This window comes from Brassica oleracea, unplaced genomic scaffold (genome assembly GCF_000695525.1).
Source record: "Brassica oleracea var. oleracea cultivar TO1000 unplaced genomic scaffold, BOL UnpScaffold01326, whole genome shotgun sequence".
In the NCBI taxonomy this organism is placed as follows: domain Eukaryota; kingdom Viridiplantae; phylum Streptophyta; class Magnoliopsida; order Brassicales; family Brassicaceae; genus Brassica; species Brassica oleracea.
In genome coordinates this window covers 3,294-14,789 of record NW_013617868.1, presented here as the reverse complement: position 1 = coordinate 14,789, position 11,496 = coordinate 3,294, and the positions used below count along the sequence as shown (strand labels likewise).

The following is an 11,496-nucleotide window of genomic DNA, read 5'->3' as shown; positions in this document are numbered from 1 at the left end:
TAGGATATTAAAAAACTGAATATGTTATAGGCAAATTATTTTTTTTTAAAAAAAAATTGATACAGTTAAGTAAGATTTGGTTTTCATTTTATGTAAAAATCATTTTTTAACATTACATATACTATGCATTTATTTTTTATATTCAACACTATAATTAATAAATAAATATATTTTTATTGAAAGACAACCCTAACAAATTATTAAATTTATTGATTATCACCATTTAAGTATGTTAGCCTAATGATCTGAAGATTGATACTCACTTATAACATCCTTTGATGTCTCTTTAATATCCGATGAAAAGTTAAAACATTTCAAAAGAACAATCTAAACATCAAATCTTATAATTCTCCAAAAAAAATTCACTAGTCTAAGAAAAATCAGAGGAAAATCGAAAGCCAAACTTAACTTCATGGCAAACATTATCACTCTAATTTCTGAGCTTACTGAAAAATCAACTAATGTGTGTGTTTGAGAAAAGGTATTAAGAGTATGGCAAACAACAATCCCGCTAAATCTAAAAGAGAAGCATCTTATTTTTGCTGACCCAAATATAAGTTCTATGTAATATTTATTTAATTTTTTTCTTTGGTTAATTGTATAAGAAATTTTGTTTACTTTCCCTTTAAATTAAGGTGGTAGAATTGAATTAATACTTCCTCATCATTAACTGGACAAGCACTATTTCAGCTTTTTGATGAAGATTAATGGAAAATATTCCGACGATTTGAAGCTAGACCTTGCGATGGATCGAGAAAGAATACTCCCCACAATTTTCACATCAATTTAGTCGAACGCAGTCAATTATTTTTATGGTTTAACACTTACTGAAGATATAATGTTTGATCGGTTTCCATTCAAACGAGTTCTCCAAAATATGTTGAGAACACTTTTCCAATCGGTATGTATTATCATTTAGTTTATAAAGAATAAATATGTAATGCATTCTTACCAAATTTAATATCCTACTATTGCTCGAATTTTGTAGATTTGGTTGGATGAGTTACTATCTTTGGATATTTAAGACATTTTGTGAATTATCCTTATGATGAGATATTTGGAGAATATGTGTCTAAAATTAATTTGAAGTTGATGGACGAAAGGTTATTTCAATTACTTAACAGGACACTTAAATATTAAATTATAAATAATCTTCTATGTATGTCACCAACATTACTGTTTAGTGGATGTAAGTTGGAATGTTAAATTTCTGGAGAGATTTTCCGAGATTTGGATATGAAGAATTGGAAACTGTCTAAATTCATTAAAACATTTCTAGCTTAACTTTTCTGGCGAGTCAATAACATGGAGTTACGTAATTTTAAGTATTTTAATATTAATGAATTTATTTTTGGATATGAAATAACCTATTTGCATTGTTGACAACTATTTAGGAAAAGTAAAAATTACAAACGAAGAACAATGTGTCAAATTCATTTTCGATTCAACATGGATTTAATAGTGTTGTATTATCATGTTTGCATCAATGTCCAGACTTATCTTAGTGGAAATGATGGTCCACTTTAAACCCTATATATAAATTCTTTACTAATACATATCTATTTTTAACATTGGATAACTAATAACGTCCCAATCAGAAACAAGCAAGTCACAGAACTTCGGTCATATAGATGGATAATATATACTTTTAGTTACAAACACATGCTAAAAATATCAACTAGAGAAATTCCATATGTAATGAGTCTAATTAAGGTTGTGGTCTATACAGAAAGCTACCTACACAAAAGATAGCATTTAAATTTAAATATTATTGTGATGAAAAAGAATAGAATCTGTAAATTACCACATCAAAAGAACCTAACAAGTAAAGTTCAAAATAATTGTGGAAAAGAGTGTCTGAAATGATCACAACACCAACCAACACTTTAGATTTTTAAACTATTGAATAAAGTATTTAGGATTTCCTAATTTATAAAACAAATTGTAGGCTTTGTGTATATAGTATATCAAGATATAGGGCCTTTTTAGTAGATGGTTTTGTTTGACCATGACGGTCGCCTATATCTTGGCAAGCTAACTAGATTCTTTCAGACAATGATATGATTATAAACTAAAAAAAAAGCAGATCAAACCTAAATAACATAGAAAATAAATATTCTTTCACAAAGCAAAGACTCTCCTAAAATCTAACAGAAACAATAAGAAAGATTAATGAAACAATTTGACAAGAGTTTAAAACAAATAAAACACTGACTAAGCTTACCAGATGACTATGCATGGAGATTCAGACAAAAGATAGAGCAAAATAAAAGATTTCCCCAAAAAGAGTCTTAAAATGATCCATGCAATATATAAAAAAAATAAACCCAGCAATTTGGAAGAAGAAGAAAGTCTGGGAGGTTAAGTCACAAAAGGATCGTTAATTATACGAACATAAAACGCTTCTGAGTATCTTTAAAATGACATTTGTAGCTCTTTCTCTCCTTTGAATTGATGAGCTCTTTGAATCGGTTTGCAGTTAACATTAGTTTAAATCAGGTTGGTCTAGCCTCACTGGTGTTTTTGACTGGCTTACCCTTCACACATATAGAAGAAAAGCAAAATATTAATCTCACAGTGATGAGTTTATTATGTCTTGCTAACCTTAAAGAACACCAACATTCTTACACTTGAATCAAAAGAAAATAACTTAAGAACTGAGGCGTCTTAACAAGAGAAAATGTTACAAAATCCACCAAACTATTTATATCTACAACTAGCATGCAACATTCTGCTTCCAAAACTAAACGAGCTAACCGCATATGGTTATAATAGATTGATGAAAAACTAAACACGAGAAAAATCAAGAGGCCACAGTATAATTAAAAAGAATAGTGAAACTGTTGTAACGCGTACCGTAAAGGGAGACCGCCCAAGACAATACCGCTGCAATTAAGAGCAGAAACTGCACTTTCCACCTGAAACATTCAAAATTAATCATTTACCACTTTATTATTTTTACATAAAGGTGATTAGGGTTAAAAATTGCCTCATCAGGCCAAACCAAAATTCAACATATATAGTGGACCATGCACATTATTGCAGTGTGTATATCACATTTATGACGATAATATATATCTAGTCCGTACAGCATTCAAAAGACTAACACGTCTGTCAAATTAATTAAGTTCAACTTGAAAATTTTAGTATCATAAAATGATTTAACTTTTGAATCAAGTTCATGCAGTTACTAACGTGATAATGAAAATTAATGTACGGAGAAAAAAGGCAAGAGAAAATCACCCGCTTAAATTCAACAAAAGCAATAAAGGTTTGGTGATGACAGTATCCAATAAGCCTCACATGCTGAATCTACAAGAAAATAAATATGACGTAAAATCCAAAAACACAACATAGTACGAAGTATAAACAATCTAATCTGCCTAGCCATAACCAAATATGTACCTCCCCACATGCTGTTTTAAAGAAATCTTCCAGTTCCATCTGAGTGACCTGCATGTAATATAAAAATGAAAACTAATTATGATGAATAGAAAAGGTTCATTTTCCAGTTCCATCTGAGGAAAGTGATTAGGAAAATGAAAATCAAGATTACCTTCTTGTCGATATTAGTACAGTAAACAGTCTTTGCACATTTCTCACGCTCATCCTGAGACTGAAAGCAAGATTATGCAATCTCAGGAATAATAAGAGGAAGATTCAAACCTAAGACTGGTTGAGATATGATTATATAACTTAACTAACCTTTGGAAGAAGACTCGGGTCCACAGGTGCAATAGCTGTTTTTGAAAGACGAACCTTTATAGGATAAGAACCAAACAGAGTTCCTGATAGGCTTACAGCAGACCTAGCTCCCTCTGAGACATTACCTCACTGATTAGTAAACAAAAGAAGAACATTTTAAAGTGATAAAACAGTTAAGAGTAGAAGTACCTTCATCAGTGAATTCAATGAAGGCAATACGGAGAATAGATTTATTGTCACCGCATATACGACAATCAACAACCTTAAGACCCCAAAAATGAACAAGAAACTGTATGAGACTTGGGTTTGAAGATGATATCAAAAAAAAGTGGCTAAAAGACGCATTACTCAAGTACCTGGCCACATGATTGAAAGAGACCAGCAAGTTGCTCTTCAGTAGCCTACAAAAAGACAAAAGAGGGCTTTTGTTAGTTTTATTACACTTCCTTCTGAGAAATTGGGTTCTTGAAGATAACAATTCTCATTTTAGACCTGTTGATCAATGTCTAAGACATGGACAGTTCTCCTGATTACTTCTTCCTTCTGAGCCAGGCTTGTTTTCTTGCTCATCCTTCGCTTCCATTGGCCAAAGTTCATTCTCTGCATTAAAAGGACAAAACTATTATATATAGGTCACATGTTCTCCAAATTATCAGAATTTTTTTATTAACATTGAATTAAATATTTATGGTCCTCTAAATTAATTCTAGATCCAGCATTGCAAACACAGATCATGATTTTCATATTACATTTCTCATCAATCTAAGAAATGATAAACAAAAAAATGTTATATAATTCACAAGATGTAAACATTGACAAGACATTTTCATGAAACATAATAAATCCAGCACATATAGACCATAACTCAGAGAATAATGTAAAAAATGATATACATAATACATACCCTTGTATCGAAAAGGTCATTGTCCTCAGCAGAGAAAGCTTGCATTGCGAAACTGTTGGTAAACCATAAGCTATTCTCCACAAACACAGGGATTGTTGGAGCAAGGGGCTGTGGAACATACTCCTTAGCCATCGGATTTAGTTTAGAAAACTTAACATCTATATGACTTATCTCACTCTTGAGAGCCCCTTCACTTCCCTTTGTTGAGTTTGGTGTCTCAACAGAAAAGTTGGATTCAGGGTTCTGATCATCAGGAGATGGCGGCATCATCGTAGCTGCTAATGAAGCAGTGTTGTTGTCTAGATTTTGATCAGAAGAGTCCACCTTCAGATCAGCATTTTCCGGGACAGCCATGATCATTCACACCAAAGGATGAATCTGTATCGCAAAAAATCTGACTGAAGAAAATTTCGAAGTAGAATAAAGGGAATATGAAGCTCTTTTTCTTAAATGAAAAAAATAAATTGATTACCAAAAAAAACAATAAATTCCAGTCAAGAAAATATACAGATGCAATAAATTATTATTAATTAGTTTAGTCATTTGTCAATAGCATTTCTTAATTATTAATGATGTTGGTCATTAGTCAACACCATTTCTTCATTGTTCTTGTTATATTAGTCTATATCAAATTTTCTTACTAATGAAATTTAATTTAATTTCCTAAACAAGATTCTGAAAAAAAATTACCCTTTTTCTGTCAACATATTTCACTATTTTCTTTTACTTCGGCAATGAATTAATTTCAACCTTTAATTTCTTGCATATTTGTTTAGAAGAAATTATTACATAATATAATATTTAATATTTTTAGTTTCGTTAGGTAAAATACGAGTGTTATATGGTAGAAGAAAATCAACCCGTTTTGTAACTTTTTATTTTATTTTAAGGTATTAAGCAGTTAGGAAGACCTTATAAAAAAATTTACCATCTATTTGACTAAAAATTATTAATAATCTTATACCAAAAAACCGGACTTGAGTCTCAAATATGATTTACTAATAACTACGTAAATTTATAAAATATTTTAAGATAGTTCAAATAAAATTATAAAACTTGGATATTCATAAATCAAATATTTTTTTACTATATAATAATATATAATAGATCACATTTACTATATTTGACTAAGAGCATCATATTCATACGAGCATTAGTCATGAACATTACATTAATAGGTTAATAAAGTAATTTGACATATATTTTATTATGTAAATAATATAATTATTAAGTAATGGAAAACTTTGGATGCTGAATATTGTAAAAATATAAAATTATTTTAATAGTGATGGTAGATGAATTAATATATTTTCATATATAAATATTAGGAAATGTAATATTGTTTTAGGCCAATATAAAAAATATTTTTTTGAACCAAACATCATATATATTATCGTTTAGGATATTAAAAAACTGAATATGTTATAGGCAAATTATTTTTTTTTTTTAAAAAAAATGATACAGTTAAGTAAAATTTGGTTTTCATTTTATGTAAAAATCATTTTTTTAACATTACATATACTATGCATTTATTTTTTATATTCAACACTATAATTAATAAATAAATATATTTTTATTGAAAGACAACCCTAACAAATTATTAAATTTATTGATTATCACCATTTAAGTATGTTAGCCTAATGATCTGAAGATTGATACTCACTTATAACATCCTTTGATGTCTCTTTAATATCCGATGAAAAGTTAAAACATTTCAAAAAACAATTTAAACATCAGATCTTATAATTCTCCAAAAAGTTCTCACTTGTTCAAGAAAAGTCAGAGGAAAATCGAAAGTCTAACTTCATGGCAAACATTAACACCCTAATTTCTGAACTTACTGAAAAATCAACTAATGTCGAAGTTTGAGAAAAGGTATTAAGAGTATGGTAAACAACAAGCCCGCTAAATCTAAAAGAGAAGCATCTTATTTTTGCTGATCCAAATGTAAGTTCTATGTAATATTTATTTAATTTTTTTCTTTGGTTAATTGTATAAGAAATTTTGTTTACTTTCCCTTTAAATTAAGGTTGTAGAATTGAATTAGTACTTCCTCATCATTAACCGGACAAGCACTATTTCAGCTTTTTGATGAAAATAAATGGAAAATATTCCGACGATTTGAAGCTAGACCTTGCGATGGATCGAGAAAGAATACTCCCCACAATTTTCACATCAATTTAGTCGAACGCAGTCAATTATTTTATGGTTTAACACTTACTGAAGATATAATGTTTGATCGGTTTCCATTCAAACGAGTTCTCCAAAATATGTTGACAACACTTATCCAATCGGTATGTATTATCATTTAGTTTATAAAGAATAAATATGTAATGCATTCTTACCAAATTTAATATCCTACTATTGCTCGAATTTTGTAGATTTGGTTGGATGAGTTACTATCTTTGGATATTTAAGACATTTTGTGAATTATCCTTATGATGAGATATTTGGAGAATATGTGTCTAAAATTAATTTTAAGTTAATGGACGAAAGGTTATTTCAATTACTTAACAGGACACTTAAATATTAAATTATAAATAATCTTCTATGTATGTCACCAACATTACTGTTTAGTGGATGTAAGTTGGAATGTTAAATTTCTGGAGAGATTTTCCGAGATTTGGATATGAAGAATTGGAAACTGTCTAAATTCATTAAAACATTTCTAGCTTAACTTTTCTGGCGAGTCAATAACATGGAGTTACGTAATTTTAAGTATTTTAATATTAATGAATTTATTTTTGGATATGAAATAACCTATTTGCATTGTTGACAACTATTTAGGAAAAGTAAAAATTACAAACAAAGAACAATGTGTCAAATTCATTTTCGATTCAACATGGATTTAATAGTGTTGTATTATCATGTTTGCATCAATGTCCAGACTTATCTTAGTGGAAATGATGGTCCACTTTAAACCCTATATATAAATTCTTTATTAATACATATCTATTTTTATTATTGGATAACTAATAACGTCCCAATCTGAAACAACAAGTCAAAGGACTTGGTCATAAAGATGAATAATATATACTTTTAGTTACAAACACATGCTAAAAATATCAACTAGAAAAACTTCCATATGTATTGAGTCTAATTTTAGTTGTGGTCAATACAGAAAGCTACCTACACAAAAAGATAGCATTTAAATTAAAATATTATTTTGATGGAAAAGAATAGAATCTGTTAATTACCACATCAAAAGAACCTAAAACGTAAAGTTCAAAATAATTGTGGAAAAGATCTAGTCTGAAATGATCACGACACCAACCAACACTTTAGATTTTTAAACTATTGAATAAAGTATTTAGGATTTCCTAATTTATAAAAAAACTGTAGTTTAGTGCATATAGTATATCAAGATATAGGGCCTTTTTAGTAGATTGTTTTGTTTGACCATGATGGTCGCCTATATCTTGGCAAGCTAACTAGATTCTTTCAGACAATAATATGATTATAAACTAAAAAAAGCAGATCAAACCTAAATAACATAGAAAATATATATTCTTTCACGAAGCAAAGACTATCCTAAAATCTAACAGAAACAACAAGAAAGATTAATGAAACAATTTGACAAGAACTTAAAACAAATAAACACACTGATCAGTAATCTTACCAGATGTCTATGCATGGAGATACAGACAAAAGATAGAGCAAAGTCAAAGATTTCCCCAAAAAAGAGTCTTAAAATGATCCATGAATATAAAAATAAATAAACCGAACAATTTGGTCCATAACGCAAATAGAAGAAGGAGAAAGTATGAGAGGTTAAGTAACAACAAGGATTGTTAATTATACGAACATAAAACGGTTCTGAGTATCTTTAAAATGACATTTGATCGCTCTTTCTCTCCTTGAATTGATGAAGTTACCATTAGTTTAAATCAGGTTGGTCTCTACTGGTGTCTTTGACTGGCTCACCCTTCACACATATAGAAGAAAAGCAAAATATTAATCTCACAGACACAGTGATGATTTTATTATGTGTTGCTAACCTTAAAGAACACCAACATTCTTACACTTGATTCAAAAGAAAATAACTAAAGACCTGAGGCGTCTTAACAAGAGAAAATGTTACAAAATCCACCAAACTATTTATATCTACAACTAGCATGCAACATTCTGCATCCAAAACTAAACGAGCTAATCGCAAATGGTTATAATAGATTGATGAAAACTAAACACGAGAAGAATCAAGAGGCCACAGTATAAAAAAAAGGAATAGTGAAACTGTTGTAACCCTACCTTAAAGGGAGACCGCCCAAGACAATACCGCTGCAATTAAGAGCAGAAACTGCACTTTCCACCTGAAACATTCAAAATTAATCATTTACCACTTTATTATTTGTACACAAAGGTGATTAGGGTCAAACATTGCCTCATCAGGCCAAACAAAAATTAATATATATAGTGGAGCATGCACATTATTGCAGTGTGTATATCACATTTATGACGTAATATATATCTAGTCCGAGGATTATAAGTACAACTTCAAAAGACTATCACGTATCAACGTATGTAAAATTAATTAAGCTCAACTTGAAACTTTTATAAGTATCATAATATGATTTAACTTTAGAATCAAGTTCATGCAGTTACCAACGTGATAATGAAATTTGATGTAAGGAAAAAACAGGCAAGAGAAAATCACCAGCTTAAATTCAACAAAAGCAATGCAGGTTTGGTGATGACAGTCTCCAATAAGCCTCACATGTTGAATCTACAAGAAAATAAATATGACTTAAAATCGAAAAACACAACATAGTATAAAGTATAAACAATCTGCCTAGCCATAACCAAATATGTACCTCCCCACATGCTGCTTTAAAGAAATCTTCCAGTTCCATCTGAGTGACCTGCATGTAATATAAAAACGAACTAATTAAGATAAATATAAAAGGTTCAATTTCTCCATTACATTGTTTGACTAAATTAGTCATGATGCAAACAGATATGAAATAATTAGAAAAATGAAAATCAAGATTACCTTCTTGTCGATATTAGTACAGTAAACAGTCTTTGCACATTTCTCACGCTCTTCCTGAGACTGAAAGCAACATTATGCAATCTCAGGATTAGAGGAAGAGTCAAACCTAAAGACTGGTTTAGATATAATTATATAAATTAACTAACCTTTGGAAGGAGACTCGGGTTCACAGGTGCAATAGCTGTTTTTGATAGACGAACTTGTATAGGATAAGAACCAAACAGTGTTCCTGATAGGCTTAAAGCAGCCCTAGCTCCCTCTGAGACATTACTTCAATGATTAATTAGTAAACACAAGAAGAACATTTTAAAGTGATAAAACAGTTAAGAGTAGAGGGTACCTTCATCAGTGAACTCAATGAAGGCAAGACGGAGAATCGATTTATTGTCACCGCATATACGACAATCAACAACCTTTAGACCCAAAAAAATGAACAAGAAAATGTATGAGACTTGAGTTTGAAGATGATATTAAAATAAAGTGGCTAAGAGGTACATTACTCAAGTACCTGGCCACAAGATTGAAAGAGACCAGCAAGTTGCTCCTCAGTAACCTACAAAAAGACAAAAGAGAGCTTTGGTTAGTTTTATTACACTCCCTTCTGAGAAAGTGCGTTCATGAAGATAGCAATTCTCTTTTTAGACCTGTTGATCAATGTCTAAGACATGGACAGTTCTCCTGATTACTTCTTCCTTCTGAGCCAGGCTTGTTTTCTTGCTCATCCTTCGCTTCCATTGGCCAAAGTTCATTCTCTGCATTAAAAGGACAAAACTATTATATATAGGTCACATGTTGGTTATAGGTATAGCTGGATAAAACATTCGCTTTGACCCCTATTTTCTAAAAACTATTATATATAGGTCACATGTTCTCCAAATTATCAGAATTTTTTTATTAACATTGAATTAAATATTTATGGTCCTCTAAATTAATTCTAGATCCAGCATTGCAAACACAGATCATGATTTTCATATTACATTTCTCATCAATCTAAGAAATGATAAACAAAAAAATGTTATATAATTCACAAGATGTAAACATTGACAAGACATTTTCATGAAACATAATAAATCCAGCACATATAGACCATAACTCAGAGAATAATGTAAAAAATGATATACATAATACATACCCTTGTATCGAAAAGGTCATTGTCCTCAGCAGAGAAAGCTTGCATTGCGAAACTGTTGGTAAACCATAAGCTATTCTCCACAAACACAGGGAGGGTTGGAGCAAGTGGCTGTGGAACATACTCCCTAGCCATCGGATTTAGTTTAGAAAACTTAACATCCATATGACTTATCTCACTCTTGAGAGCCCCTTCACTGCCCTTTGTTGAGTTTGGTGTCTCAACAGAAGAGTTGGATTCAGGGTTCTGATCATCAGGAGATGGCGGCCTCATCGTAGCTGCTAATGAAGCAGTGTTGTTGTCTAGATTTTGATCAGAAGAGTCCACTTTCACATCATCATTTTCCGGGACAGCCATGATCATTCACACCAAAGGATGAATTATCTGTATCGCAACAAATCTGACCGAAGAAAAGTTTGACGTAGAAAAGAGGAATATGAAGCTCTTTTTGGTTAAATGAAAACAATAAATTGATTACCAAAAAATTACAACAAATTCCAGTCAAGAAAATATACAGATGCAATAAATTATTATTAATTAGTTTGGTCATTTGTCAATACCATTTCTTCGTTATTAATTATTTTGGTCACTAGTCAACACCATTTCTTCATTGTTCTTGTTATATTAATTTATATCAAATTTTCTGACTAATGAAATTTAATGTTATTTCTTTAACAAGATTCTGAAAAAAAAATTACCCTTCTTTTTCTACCAACATATTTCACTATTTTCTTTTTGTTTAGCAATGAATTTTTAACCTTTTCTTTC

At 30.3% G+C, this 11,496-nt stretch overlaps 2 protein-coding genes across 2 annotated transcripts; both read right to left on the bottom strand.

Annotated features, from left to right (window-relative positions):
* Window positions 1–2,456: 2,456 nt before the first annotated feature.
* Window positions 2,457–4,969, bottom strand: LOC106321227 (polyadenylate-binding protein-interacting protein 13-like). Its single transcript, XM_013759540.1, has 10 exons — window positions 4,610–4,969; window positions 4,198–4,305; window positions 4,062–4,106; window positions 3,895–3,967; window positions 3,706–3,818; window positions 3,557–3,616; window positions 3,406–3,453; window positions 3,244–3,312; window positions 2,857–2,918; window positions 2,457–2,537 (listed from the first exon to the last, which is right to left on the bottom strand). Exons 1-10 carry the CDS (start codon window positions 4,967–4,969, stop codon window positions 2,486–2,488), a joined length of 990 nt encoding a protein of 329 aa, XP_013614994.1. The 3' UTR covers window positions 2,457–2,485.
* A 3,484-nt stretch (window positions 4,970–8,453) lies between these two features.
* Window positions 8,454–11,173, bottom strand: LOC106321226 (polyadenylate-binding protein-interacting protein 13-like). Its single transcript, XM_013759539.1, has 10 exons — window positions 10,732–11,173; window positions 10,244–10,351; window positions 10,108–10,152; window positions 9,940–10,012; window positions 9,746–9,858; window positions 9,600–9,659; window positions 9,421–9,468; window positions 9,264–9,332; window positions 8,858–8,919; window positions 8,454–8,534 (listed from the first exon to the last, which is right to left on the bottom strand). Exons 1-10 carry the CDS (start codon window positions 11,089–11,091, stop codon window positions 8,492–8,494), a joined length of 981 nt encoding a protein of 326 aa, XP_013614993.1. The 5' UTR covers window positions 11,092–11,173; the 3' UTR covers window positions 8,454–8,491.
* Window positions 11,174–11,496: the final 323 nt, after the last annotated feature.